At 50.9% G+C, this 14,101-nt stretch overlaps 1 protein-coding gene across 1 annotated transcript in view; it reads left to right on the top strand.

The window, feature by feature from the left end:
* Nucleotides 1-13,846, top strand: part of TGM2 (transglutaminase 2) — a 34,563-nt gene extending 20,717 nt beyond the window's left edge. The window contains exons 8-13 of the mRNA XM_019972403.2: nt 172-275; nt 1,944-2,186; nt 3,991-4,263; nt 9,973-10,133; nt 11,135-11,271; nt 11,941-13,846. Coding sequence (XP_019827962.1) covers nt 172-275; nt 1,944-2,186; nt 3,991-4,263; nt 9,973-10,133; nt 11,135-11,271; nt 11,941-12,091 — 1,069 coding nt within the window. The 3' untranslated portion in view covers nt 12,092-13,846. The remainder of the gene's footprint in view (nt 1-171; nt 276-1,943; nt 2,187-3,990; nt 4,264-9,972; nt 10,134-11,134; nt 11,272-11,940) is intronic.
* Nucleotides 13,847-14,101: the final 255 nt, after the last annotated feature.

Raw genomic sequence — 14,101 nt, 5'->3', positions numbered from 1 at the left:
CTCTCAGTGTAGGAAGGAATACCTGGCTGGGACCCCTGGAGGAAGAGCAAAGTGTTGGGAGAGTGTGATGCGCTCAGCTTAGGACAAGGCAAGTGTGAACAGCACGTTGGAGGTGACCACGAACGTCTGCATGTGAGTCTGGCTCCATATTCTGCTTTGTTTCCCCAACAGGAACTTCCACTGCTGGGTGGAGTCGTGGATGACCAGGCCAGACCTGCAGCCGGGGTACGAGGGGTGGCAGGCCCTCGACCCCACGCCCCAGGAGAAGAGCGAAGGTGGGTTGGGCAGAAGTGGCCCCATCACTGAGATGAAGAAGCAGAAATGGGAGGGGACCCACCCACCCGAGGGACTCCCCAGAGAAGGGCAGAGCAGGGATGCTAACCCAGGTCTGGCTGACTCCAAAGGAACTTTGAGTGTTGGTGTTTTATGAAACACCTCTTTTATAATTTGAAAAGCGATTCATGCACATTGTGGAAAACAGAAAATATGGAGAAGCACTAAGGAAAAAAAAAAATCAAATAGCATCTTTGTCCTCTTCCCCCCAAAGAAATTTCATTAACATTTACACACAGTTTCCAATAATTCAAATGACTCCTTCCTCAGAATAATATTTTAAATGCACACAATATAACACCTATATTGAATATAGTACCTTCATAAAGATGAAGCTTCTTTCTGCTACTAATGTTAAATCGGGAGTGGAAAAAGGGTTGAATTCCATTGAAATGTGGTTATCAAAAATTTTTTAAATATTTTTGTGATATAGTAATATAAGTGTTACATAACATGATCTAGTGATAGAGGCAGTAATTTCCCTAATTTCTTGATAGAGATGAACATAATCTCTATTTTCAGTTATCTGTGACAACTATAAAGATATATGAAAATATCTGTGGTTCTTATGAGTGACAGGTCACAAGTGTACCTAAGACTGTGGTTTGTGGTCTGCTTGCACAATCGAAAAAAAGTGTTAACAAAATATAATGAAAATAGTGAGGTGATTTTTTTTTTTCCTGTCCAATATCACGAACTCCTGAATTCTATTTGCTGCGCCTCGGGGGGATCCATGGGCCCCAGGTTAAAAACTGGCTGCACATGACCTTTTCTCCTGGCCCCCTGGCTTCTCCATATAGCATTAGCAGTTCTGTATCAGATCATTTTCCGTGATTTGAATTTTAATTGAATGTTACTATGTTCCATCAGATAGATGCATTGTAATATAGCTACTGAGCCTCTAATCCTCAACATTGCAATTGTGACTGGTTTGAGGCAGTTGTAAACCACACCTAGATAAGCATCAAGCTGTCTTGTTCATGAGCTCTCTTGTTCATTCAATCAACACACACTCCCTGAGTCTGTGTCGGGCACTGACTGCTACTCTCATTCTGGCAGGAAACCAGACAGACACACGCCCTTGTAAAGTATTGCCTACACTTGGCTCCCTCATTTCCTAAAGTGCCTTGGGATACATTTCTCTTTATCAAACACATAGCGGATAAGAGTTTGTGAGTCTTCATTTGCAGGTACAAATGTCATCACATGAAGCCAGGACTCAGAGAGGTTAAATGAATTCTCCAATGTCACACAGCTAATAAGAGGCTGTGCTGAGATTTGAATTCCAGAAGCTGAGTTCCAGAGTCCCCTGGACTTCTCTTTTTTGACTGCATTGTGAGATTTGCCAGATCTCAGTTCCCAACCAGGGATTGAACCCAGGTCCGAGCAGTGAAAGCGCAGAGTTCTGACCACTAGACCATGGGGAACTTCCTCTCTGGGGGTTCTGAGTTCTTGCCTGATGCTGCTGTCTTAGAAATGGAGTTCCTGGGTCAAAGCACTGTATCATCTTGCGGGTTTTACCCACATGTGCTTTGATGGTGGAAGGTTTGGGAGGTGCCATCCTCCCATCAGCCCAAGTCCGTCTCTGTCTCCTCCTCCCCTCACCCCAGGGACTTACTGCTGTGGCCCGGTTCCCGTTCGTGCCATCAAGGAGGGTGACCTGAGCACCAAATACGACGCCCCTTTCGTCTTTGCCGAAGTCAACGCTGACGTGGTGGACTGGATCCGGCAGGACGATGGGTCTCTGCACAAATCCATCAACCACTCCCTGGTGGTGGGGCTGAAGATCAGCACAAAGTGTGTGGGCAGAGATGATCGGGAGGACATCACCCACAGCTACAAGTACCCGGAGGGTAGGTGCTGGGGCTCATCACTGCCCTGCAGATAAGCAGTGGGTTTTACCAGCCTGGTGGGCGTGCGTGCCTGTGTGTGTGTGTGCGTGTGTGTATTTTATCTGGCAGCCTGCACGTGACGTGATTTGTTGCTTACTGTCTATTTCAAGAAATTCCTTAGAAACAAGTGCAAATTTGACACACACACTGTGGAGGGGGGAGGCGATGGTAAAGGATTACTCATTTAGGGAAAGAATTTTATATTCCACAAAAGGATCCTATTTGGTTTTTAAGCCTCACTTTCTTGGTTGGTTTGACTCTTAGTAAAACCAAAAGGGATGGCTGTTAAATAGGAGAGGCATGCATCGTAACAAAAAATTAGGATGTCCATGTTTATTAATAGTGCGTGCGTCCATGTTGAGTTGCTTCAGTCGTGTCTGACTCTTTGTGACCCTATGGACTGTAGCCCTCCAGGCTCCTCTCTGTCCATGGGATTCTCCAGACAAGAATACTGGAGTGGGTTGTCATGCCCTCCTCTAGGGGATCTTCCCAACTCAGGGATTGAGCCCATGTCTCTTACATTTCCTGCATTGGCAGACAGGTTCTTTACCACTGGTGTCACCTGGGAAGCCCCTTATTAACAGTACTCATTAGTCATGGGAGCTACAATAGACGGGCAGTTCCATGCCTTTTTACTGCAGTGTATGTGCTGAAGAGGCTTGGAAGGCCAGAGGGGCCATGGAAGAGAAGCCCCATGGAAGACAAACTGTAGTGTTTATCGTTGCAGTATTTCATAAAGAGCCGGGGAAGTGGGTATGAAGGTAGATTGGAAAGGTTCAAAGAGAAATGGACCAAAAGAAGCTTAAAGATAATAAGATGGGCTCAGTCAGACAGCAAGATGAAGCTTCTTTTTGCTACTGATGTTAAATCAGGAGTGGGGAAAGAAAGTGGTTTATTTTGCACATCCAGTGGCCGATTCAGTAGACAGATATTTTTGAAGCATCTACTGTGTTCCAAGCACAGTAGGTTCCACAGAAGTGACCAAGAAACCACAGCCCTCATCTGACCCCCATTGACCTTTGAAGGGCTGCCTGGGGATTGGCTGTGAAGTGGCCATGCTCCTGCAGGAAGGGATAAAACAGAAGGAAAAGATGATTTTCCTGGCCTCTGAAATGTCTAGAGTTGTTGATTTAATAGAAGAAATGGATATACATCCAACAACACTTGGGAAAAAATAAAAGGCACATAGGGGAGAAATAAATGGTATAAAGGAGGGGGCAGTTCTACTGGAGAACTCAACAGTTGGAGAAGTGATGGAAAGGATTTCACGTAAAAGCAGTCCCTGTGCAAATGCTTGGAGGTGAGAAAGTTTGAATTGTATTAGTGCCTGCTAGGCACTAAGCAATGTTGTAGGCATTGGGTATGACTTAAGATTAAGTGAAACACAGTCTTAGTCCCTAAGAGACTTGCGAGTGTAAGCATATGAACAGAAAAAAAAAAAAAAAAACACCCTAGTGGGCCAAAAAAAAATGGCAGCTATGAAACTCCAAAAGGTATTGTGAGTCATTCATCCTGGGGAAGTAGTCAGAGAAGGCATCCTGGAGGAGGGGTCATTTGGGGATGGGTCTTGAGGGATGTATAGGAGTTTGCTTGTGGGAAGTAAATAAAATACTTTCCTCCTCCTAGCACAGTAATGTAAAGAAGGGGCTCCTTCTGGGTGCTCTGGGTCACCAAGACTTTGAGAAGCCAGCTTGCTCTGCCCCCAGCCGCCTCCTCATTGATCCCCTGTCCAGCTGTGATGAAGCTCTCTACCCTATCCCCACAGGGTCCCCAGAGGAAAGGGAAGCCTTCACAAGAGCCAACCATCTGAACAAACTGGTTAACAAAGAGGAGACAGGGGTGGCCATGCGGATCCGTGTGGGCGAGGGCATGAACAGAGGCTGCGACTTCGACGTCTTTGCCCACATCACCAACAGCACCCCTGAGGAGCACACTGGCCGCCTCCTGCTCTGTGCCCGCACTGTCAGCTACAATGGGATCCTGGGACCTGAGTGCGGCACCAAGGATCTGCTCAGCCTTTCCCTGGAGCCCTACTCTGGTAAGGTTCTGTGTTCCTGGAGCAGCTGTTGACCACACTGACTGGACTGTGCCCCGAGCACTGAGCATGTACAATCTGCCTCACTGCAGGTCTGGCCCTGTCCTTGGCACTTTATAAATAGCAACCCAGTTCCTTCTTATAACAAAAGTAGGAGGTGGATTCTTGTATGGCTCCTGTTTTCCAGTTGAGAAGACTGACAACAGAGAGGTTAAGTAGCTTTCCTAAGGGCACACAGTTAGGAAGTGACAGGACAGAAACTTGAACCTGTACTCGCAGCAACTGTTCTATTTTGTTTCAGCTCATCTTCATGTGACCCCTGACTGCTTTCCCAGACTCTCTACTTACTGCCCCTTCCAGCAAATTCCTGCCCTCTGCCTCCAGCAACTCACACTGCAGCTGTCTCTCCCCAGAGCCCTTTCGAGAACCGCTCCTGTTCTTCTGGAGGTTCTCAGGGAGAAGAGATTCAAGACTAGTGCTGCCCAGAGAACTGTCGGAGATATGAGAACGTTCTATATCTGTGCTGTCCACTAGCTCCATGTGACCACTAGCTCCATGTGGCTATTGAACGCTTGCAGTGTGACTCACGCAATTGCGGGACTAAAGTTTTCATTCCATTTAAACAGCCATATGTGGCCGGAAGCTGCCATGTTGGACAGTGTTGTTCCCACAGGGATGGGAAGAGCCTTGATCTTCTCTTCTTAGGTTTTTATCTTTTTAATTGGGGGTATAGTTGCTTTACTTTGTTGTGTTAGTTTCTGTGTACAGCAGAGTGAATCGCTGTATGTTTACATATATCTCCTCCCTCTGGGACCTCCCTCTCACCCTCTGCTCCCTATCCCACCCCTCTAGGTCATCACAGAGCTTCGAACTGAGCTATACAGTAGCTTCCCATTAGCTGTCTAGTTTACACATGGTAGTGTATATATATCAATCCTAAATTTCCAATTCACACCCCTCCCAACTGTGCCTACCCATCCATTCTCTATGTCCGAGTCTCTATCCCTGCTCTGCAAATAGGCTCATCTGTGCCATTTTTCTAGACTCCACATTTATGCGTGAACATATGCTCCAGGGCCTGGCCAGACCTCCCTGGGAGCAGATCCTCTTCCATGTTTGGGGCTGAAATGATGTCAGCGACTCACCCAGCCCTCACCCCTGGGCTGAGCCTCTGTCGCTCTTTCTTCCTGGTCGGTCGCCTGCACAGTCATCGTCCCCTTGATCCGTTTCACTGTCCGCTTTGTCACCATGCCTGGTTATCTCCCTAAAAATAAGCCGGAGGCCCTGAGTGGGGTTGTGGCTGATGAAGTCACTTAGTGACGCAGCGTGGAGCCTGGTCTCTCCCTCAGCCCCCGCAGTGGCCCTTTTCTGGCTTCTGTGTTGGGAGCCTACGGGCATGAGGAGGATAGGGGAGTCTTGGAGTTGGGAGAGGACCTGGGAACAGCGTGGTTTGAGCAGAACATCAGTCAGCTCTAGGGCCTTTATCTCAGGCAGGCACTCCTGGAGCTACACGCCAGGACAGAGCAGACTCTGTCAGCGTCCAGGAGCAGCGGGGAAGCCTTGGGGACAGAGCCAGTTGGTACCAGGCTAGGGCCCCAACACTTTCACTGCCAAAAGGCATGTGCAAAGGCCAGACTTGGCCTTGAATCTGGCTCTGCCACCTTCTATTATTATTCTTAATTATTGGTCACACCATGCAGCACGTGGGATTCTAGTTCCCAGACCAGGGATCGAACTGCTGCCCACCTGCATTGGGAGCGTAAGGTCCTAACTACTGCACAGCCGGGGAAAAACCTCTCCCACCTTCTAGATGTACAGCCTCGGGCCTCACACCACACTCAGCTGTCAGTTTGGGGCATTGACACGCCCCTCGTGGGTGGCTCTGAGGACTGAAGGAGATGTGTGTTCTGGAAAGATCTGGAAGATGTAAAATGGCGCCCGGCCATGGTGGGGCCCTTCATGCCCCACTGAGCAAGCGCAGACAGGTGTGGGGAGGACAAGAAGCACCTTTGCTGAACAGCTGCTGTGCCGGACAGTGCTCTCCAGGCTGGGCTCAGAGCTTCCTGAGTCACGGCCAACATTGCTGGTGTCTGGAGGACCGGGCTCTCAACTCTGCCTCTGGGCCCCAAGTCAGGGGCAGGACGCTGGCCCTCCAGGTGTGTGGGGTGTTTGGGACACACCCAGGTCCTACTTTCTGCACTTCCGCCTGCAGGCTGTGAGCTCCTGGGTATTTCTCTTCTCTATTCCAGGCCTCAGCTTCCCTATTTTTAGAAAGGTGGTTCATCTTTTCTTTATTTTTTTTTTTAAGTCAAATGTTGATTCAGGGAGGAAACCCACTCCATAAACAGAGTGGGGGCCACCTCCAAATGCAAGAGAGACCTGGTTCATCTTTAGAGAGCGCCAGCCCCGTTGTGCGAATGCACGTGTCAACTCTTCCTCACATTCAGAACCTCTTCAAAGGGCGGAAGTGTCTTTCCTGGAATATGTTTCATAAGGTGAACCCCAACCTGAACCAAGATGCCAGAGTGACTTCCTCCCGGGCCGCTGTTGAGTCACACTTTGCCTCCCAGATACATCTGGGCTCCTCACAGCATTGTTCTGCTTCAGCCACGCCTGCCAGTGTCTCTTCCTGGGAAAGTGTTCATAGCAGAGGGGTCCCACCTGCTCTGTAGACCCCCGAGGGGCACAGCCTGTCGGGAGAAAGCGGAGGAGGGCAGCAGTCCGGGGCACTGCCCTCAAGCTGGAAGCTGGGGCTAGGCCAGGGTGCGCTATTGAGGCCTCCCAGGCCAAGGTCACCCTGATTCTCCCACCCTCCAAGACCCTGAACTTTTCCTGAGTTGCTGGTTATGCTTTGATGATAAGATCCAGGGGATTTCCACATGCTGGTGGACAGGAAGCCAGGCCTAGGACAGCTGAACTGAAACCAGCGGCCCTTACCCTGGCCTCCTGGCTCTGCGGCTCTCCCGCTTCCTGCCCGTGCCCCCTCTCTCTGGGGCCCTCACCCCTCCAGGTGGGGCAGCACAATCTCTGTGATGGTCAAAGGGGTATCTAAGTAATGAGTGACAGTAACCGCACACGTTTCTTTTTTTCGGCCAGCGCTGGCCTGAAGCCAGGCCAAGGCCCCTAGCCCGTGGATGGCAATTCTCAAAGGTCCTGTCTCACCCTGACCTCAGCCTCCGGAAAAGTTAACAGCAGGGGCCACCCCCTCCAGGCTCCTGGAGAGCCGTGTTTTCCTTCTTCTCCGTGGAACTGGTCAGAGTTTCCACTCCGCTCCACCAATTCCTGACCCAGGAATTTTTCACTCCTTTTTGTCCTTTTTGGCAGAAGCTGTGTTTTTTTTCCTTCTATGTCATCGGAGCCGAGGTTGGGGCAGGTCCACCCGGGGAATGAGTGACGGGAGGGCTGGGCGCTCATTTTCCAGAGAGCAGGATAGGGGGCACCGAGTGTGCATGGCCAGGACCTGGACCTTGACCCATGCAGAGAGAAGGTGGCCGTCTGCTCAGGCCTTCACAGTCCTGTAGATGACCTCCCAGCGGGTGCTCGCTGGCCTGGGCACCCCTGACCCTTGCTAATCTCCCTCGTTAACAGTAAACTCAGGTCCTGAACTCAGAGCACTCAGCAAACAAGAATATGACCCTGAATGAATAAACTTGACATTGTTTGCTGGTGTTTGTTTTTACCAGCTTCCTCCTACTTGTGGTAAATAGACAGGTTTGCTGCAAATAATGGTAACAAGATTCCCTAACCAGAAAAGGTTGAAAAGTATGAAGCAAGCAGACTGAAAGAAAAATAATGAGCAAATAATGAGGATTTACTCAGACGTGTGAAACATCACATGAATGACTAGAGTTTGGGAAACTCGAGTCTCTTGGGGGGAGGAAGGGAGCAGATGACAGAAAAAGAGGAAGCAGCATGGCCCATCATGGTTGACTGGGCTCCACGGAGTCCCAGCACCATCCTTCCAACATTCCTGTTTAATGGGGCAGGCTCTGCCTGCAATGCAGGAGACTTGGGTTCTATCCCTGGATTGGGAAGATCCCCTGGAGAAGGGAATGGCAACCCACTCCAGTATTCTTGCCTGGAGAATCCCATGGACAGAGGAGCCTGGCGGGAGAGTTGACACGACTGAGCAGCTCACACACACACACACACACACACACACACAAGGGACAGAAAGGATTTCTCCCAAGGTTCTCTGTGACCACGTGAACAAGCAGAGCCTGCCGTAAGCCTATGGATTCTCTCTTTTTTAAAAAAAAATAGCAGTATAGTTAATTTACAATGTTGTGTTAGTTTCTGCTGTACAGCAAAGGGAGTCAGTTATACACATATATACACTGTTTTCTAGGCTCCCTTCCCAGACAGGTCATCTCAGAGTATTGAATAGAGTTCCCTGTGCTATTCAGTAGGTTCTTATTAGTTATCTAGTCTAAATATAGTATGTATATCTCAATCCCAGTCTTCCAATTTATCCTGCCTCCTCCCCTCTCCTCCACTGGTAACCAGGAGTTTGTTTTCTACATCTGTGACTCAATCTCTATTTTGTAAATAGGTTCCTTTGTATCGTTTCTTTAGATTCCACATATGAGCGATACCATTTGATATGTGTCTGTCTGTCTTCACTCAGTATGATAACCTCCAGGTCCATCCATGTCGCAGCAAATGACACTAATGCTAATGCTAACGCTAAGTCGCTTCAGTCATGTCCGACTCTGTGTGACCTCATAGACGGCAGCCCACCAGGCTCCGCCATCCCTGGGATTCTCCAGGCGAGAATACTGGAGTGGGTTGCCATTTCCTTCTCCAATGCATGAAAGAGAAAAGTGAAAGTGAAGTTGCTCAGTCATGTCCGACTCTTAGCGACCCCATGGACTGCAGCCTACCAGGCTCCTCTGTCCATGGATTTTCCAGGCAAGAGTACTGGAGTGGGGTGCCATTGCCTTCTCTGGCAAATGACACTATTTCATCCTTTTTTATAGCTGAGTAATATTCCACTGTATATGTGTACCGAATTTTCTCTGTGGTCTGTGGATAATCCGTCCAGTTCCTGTGCCCTTTTCCACTGCTCCTGCCAGCCTCTCATAAGCTGACCCTCGTGCCCTAGGGCTTCCGTGTTCTTGTCTGAGAAACAGGGCTAAGATCCACACTTTGCTTCTCTGCAGTGGGGAGATTGGCCCTGCCAGCTTCGTTCTTACCCCCATCGCTGTGTGACTTTTGCTCTGAACTGATCTCTGGTCTTAGCTCTGCCCTGTGGGATCCAGATGCTCCTGGGAACAGAGAGGAAACGAGCAGAAACAGAGGGGGGAGGTCATCTCCCCAGGCTCACACAGTCAGTCAGTGGTCCAAACAGGACCAACTCTCCCCTTCTGAACACTTATGGGCAGAAGTGTTTCTTCATCTGTAAAATGGATACAATTCCACCAACCTCGTGAGGGGAAATGGACATCCTGAGAGGTAGGGTGACTCACCCAGCATCCCCAGGTAGCAAAGGGCAGAGGCAGGATTAAAACCCAGGCCATTCATCCCACTTCCTTTCTGGGAGTGCTAGAGCCAGGGCAGGTGGGAGAAAGTGCTGGGACCTGCCCAGTCATTCACCAGCTGTGTGACCTCAAGCTCATCCCTTGCCCTCTCTGTGCCTTGTGGAGGTGCCATAGGAGAGGTGGGGGCCATGATTCAGATGGCATGAGTGTTCTCCCCTCTCCCCTTCTGCAGAGAAGAGCATTCCCCTTCGAATCCTCTACGAAAAGTACTGTGATTGCCTGACCGAATCGAACCTTATCAAGGTGCGGGGCCTCCTTATTGAGCCAGCTGCCAATAGCTACCTGCTGGCCGAGAGGGACATCTACCTGGAGAACCCAGAAATCAAGATCCGGGTAAGGGCTGGGTCCCCAGGTCCAGATCCCACACCTGCATGTACCTCCCTCCCTACAGACTCAAGATCTCTGATGCCCCAGGATTCCTCAAATCTAGCTTCATCAAAGAAAAGCATCGTGAAACAGAATTTGGGACTCATAGCCTCCAGGAATGAATCCGCACATCCCAGAGTAGTAGGATCATGACATTTAGGGATCTCAGAATTGTGGGCCCTTAAAAGCTGAACTCCCAAGGCAAGATTCTGAGGTCCTGGGGCCCTGGTGGGGCAGGAAGGGGTGGAGTTGTTAAGGGCTCAGACTCTGGAGTCTATTTGTTCATCTGTAAAATGGGTGTTATAAGGATTAGCTGTGAGTCTACAGGAAACACATAGACTGTATCCAGCATGTCATGAGGGTGCAATAAAAGCTGATTAATACTGACCATCAGCGTCATCATGGTCATCACAGTGATTCACTTGGAGCAGTCTCAGCCCCAGGTCCTCAAGTGCTGCCGTTACAAATAAATGGTAAAGAGCAGGGGGTGGCGGGGTGGGGAGTGAGTGCTGTGTGCTGGACAGTCTGCTAGGATCTTGCATATGTTAGCTCAGTGAATCCTCGTGAGAACCCTGCAGTCAGGCATTTCTCTCCTATGAAGAAACCAAAGCTCAGAGAAGGTGGTGGTATCTTTGCCAAGGTCACACAGCAAGGAAGGGACAGAGATCAGCCTGCTTCCAAAGCCTCTGATTTTTCCACCCCAGACCTTAGAATGAAGGAGGCACTTTACACATCCCGTGGGTCACGTGGAGCCTCTCTGCACCTCCGTGAAGGAGGAGGCCTGGGCAGGAGTCATCATCCGTGTTTTCTGGGTGAGGCGAGGAATGACAGCGGCGGAGCTGCGCAGACATGGGGCCAAATTGCAGTGGAGATGGAAATGGCTCATTTGGGACCCTGCCTGCCCTGGAGCGGCTCTGGGCCCCTCTCTGTCTCTGCTGCCCGTGACATCCACCCCGTGTCTCCTCCAGATCCTGGGAGAGCCCAAGCAGAACCGCAAGCTGGTGGCTGAGATATCTCTGCAGAACCCGCTCACTGTGGCGCTGTCGGGCTGCACCTTCACTGTGGAGGGAGCAGGCCTGATTGAGGAGCAGAAGACTGTGGACATGTAAGTGCCCGTCCCTCCCACCAGGGCCGGGAGCAGAGAGTGGACGCTCGTGGAGGGGACAGGTGCCCTTAGACACTGAGCCCTGGGCTCTAGCCCCCTCCTCTCATCACCCACACACTCACCCACACAGGTCTATGTCCAAACACCCACACATCAGCTGCATCCTGTGCACACAGTTCACACAGCTGAACAGGTACACATTCAGTCACTAAACCCCCGCCTCAAGACACACAAGTCCTCCCATGCACACAGGTGCACACGCGTGCCTGTGCCATGTACCCTCACAGATAATTGTCTATATACCCATATGCTTATGAGCATTTACACTTGTTTTTTCACTTTTTGTTGTAATATCATTTGCATACAGTATACAATACAAATCACACATGTACAGCTCAGTGCATTTTCATGCATGTGGTCACATGAGCATCCACATCTTACGCCCTGGCACACCATTCACTCTCATACACACACACACACACACAGAGGAGGGCGATGGCCCAGGTCCTTGAGAGTTATGAGCAGGGCCCATTTTATCCTGTCGTTATTCAGCTGTACATCCGTGGAGGCACTGGGCTGAGATCTCAGTAGTCACGTGTCATCCCCATCCCTCATCATGGGGACCAGGCCAGAGCCCCTCTCCTTACCCTCTTTCTCTCTCTCTCCCAGCCCAGACCCCGTGGAAGCAGGGGAGGAAGTCAAGGTGAGGGTGGACCTGCTGCCTCTGTACGTGGGCCGCCACAAGCTGGTGGTGAACTTCGAGAGCGATAGGCTGAAGGCCGTGAAGGGCTTCAGGAACGTCATCGTTGGCCCCTCCTAAGGGGTCCCTGTGCCAGCCCCACCTCAGCCACTGAGGGCCCCCACATTGACCCCAATCTTTATCCCAAGCTAATGAACAAAACTTGCCCCTCCTTGGGCCCTGGACCTCAGGGCAGGGGTGGGCTGCCTGCGGGGGCCCTTTGGAATCGAATGTACTTCCCGCCCACCTTGTCCCCCTGAGCCTGTCTCCCCACACCCTTCACCTATGAGGGAGGCTCTGTGCCTGCACTGTGGGAGCTCTCCTCTTGGCTGACTGAGCCTGGAGGGTAGGCCATCTCCCCCTCCCTTCCCAGCCCAGAGGCCCCTTAAAAAGCCACTGACCACCCACCAAACTGATTGATTGACATCAGAGCCCCTTTCTAGGAAGCAGGCAAAAAAAGTGTGCCCAGTGACCAGATCAAGGAATTCAGCTCCCTAGAGTACCCTGAACCCTTTCCCCAGGTTGAGCCCAGACCCTGGGGGCCCTCGGCAGAGCCTGAGCAGGTGCAGATGGGGAGGGTCCCAGGAACAGACCACACCCCAAATCCCCTCACATCCCAGCAGCCCTGACCCAATACTTCCTCCACCCTCTCACAATGGCGAGGCGCCTAGTAAGTACCTGGCACTTCCTGGGTATACTGGTGCTCACACGCCCATCAGCCCATTCAGTCCCCATGGGAAACTGCAAAGCGGGAGCTGAGGAGACTGGGCTCGGAGAAGGGAGGCGGCTGGCCCTGCTCCCATGGGATCCTGGATATTTGCAAGGCTGGCTAATGCAGAGGCACAAGAAAGGAGCCCGGCTCTTCTGACTCTGAGTCCAGTGCCCCATCCACCACTCCAGCCCTGACCTGGCTGCGTCCGAGAGGCCATTTGGAACCTGATCAAAAAGGATCCAATTAGGACGAGGAGACGGGAAGGGCTTAGAGCCCTAGGTTCAAGGCCCAGGTCTGGCCAGCTACTGCCTTCCCCTCCTCTGGGCCTCAGTTTCCTCTTTAGTCACAGGGAGTGATTGAACCAGCTCATCTCCAAGGCCCTCCCAGCTCTGCACTTCCGGTGCCTTGTATGACCCAGCCTTGCCAATGACAGCAGGTCCTCCTCCAGGGCTTCACAGAGCCTTGGGACACAGACCCAGGATGCTTCAAAGTGTGAGACCATGACCGTGACCACCTTCCTGTCCCCAGTCGTGTCTGGGTCCCCTCACCTGTGCCCAGGCATCTGCCTTCGGAGCCCATTTATAGGGGGGAAGAGACCCCCCAAGAAACCCCTGTCCTAACCATGAGCCCGCCCACCGCAATGCCTAGACGTCACAATAGCCTTAGTTGCCTATGCTGATCACCCAGCAACAAGGCTGGCATCTTAGCCATCTCCTCTTTGAAGAGCCAGAGTCCTGGAACACAGCCCCTGCCCCCTGACTAAGCTTGGGGACCCCACGAATTGCCATCTCTGACTTTATTCCTCACTCTCTCCATGTGACCAGGCTTCCCTCAGCCTGGAGGAGGGAAGTGGGAGAGAATTCTGTGAGTGGGGTCAGAGCCTCCAGGGAGCCCCCAAGCCCCAGAGAGGGACTTGGGGAAAGTCACGCTTGATACACTTAGAACTTTCTGCTTTGCACAAGGAGAAGCACAAGATGAGCCAGTATATATTCGTTCTATATAAGTTTTGCTCTGTTTCCCTATGGTTTTATAAACGCTTTTGGGTTCCAAGCAAGCAGTAGATGTGCTTTTGAGCTACAAACAGCGAGCACTGAAATAAAAGTTTATTTTTCACATTCAAACAAGGTCTGGTCATGCTTTTGAGGAGAGTGAGTGGGTGAGCTCATTTAGCATCTGGACAAGCCACTTCATGCTAAGAGCCTTTCCCTAGCTTCAGTGCTTCCCTCAGATCTAAATTTAACCAGTATTCAAGGCTCTACAACTGTTTAGCTCCGTCTCCAATCCCATCTCCAAACAGCCATGTTCAGATCAGAATGAAGTGCCTGTTTCTCTTCTAACATCCCACGCACTTTCAACCTCTTACCTTGGAAAGCCGCTGT

The sequence above is a fragment of the Bos indicus genome, chromosome 13 (assembly GCF_029378745.1).
Source record: "Bos indicus isolate NIAB-ARS_2022 breed Sahiwal x Tharparkar chromosome 13, NIAB-ARS_B.indTharparkar_mat_pri_1.0, whole genome shotgun sequence".
Lineage (NCBI taxonomy): Eukaryota > Metazoa > Chordata > Mammalia > Artiodactyla > Bovidae > Bos > Bos indicus.
This window is presented reverse-complemented; position numbering and strand designations above follow the sequence as displayed.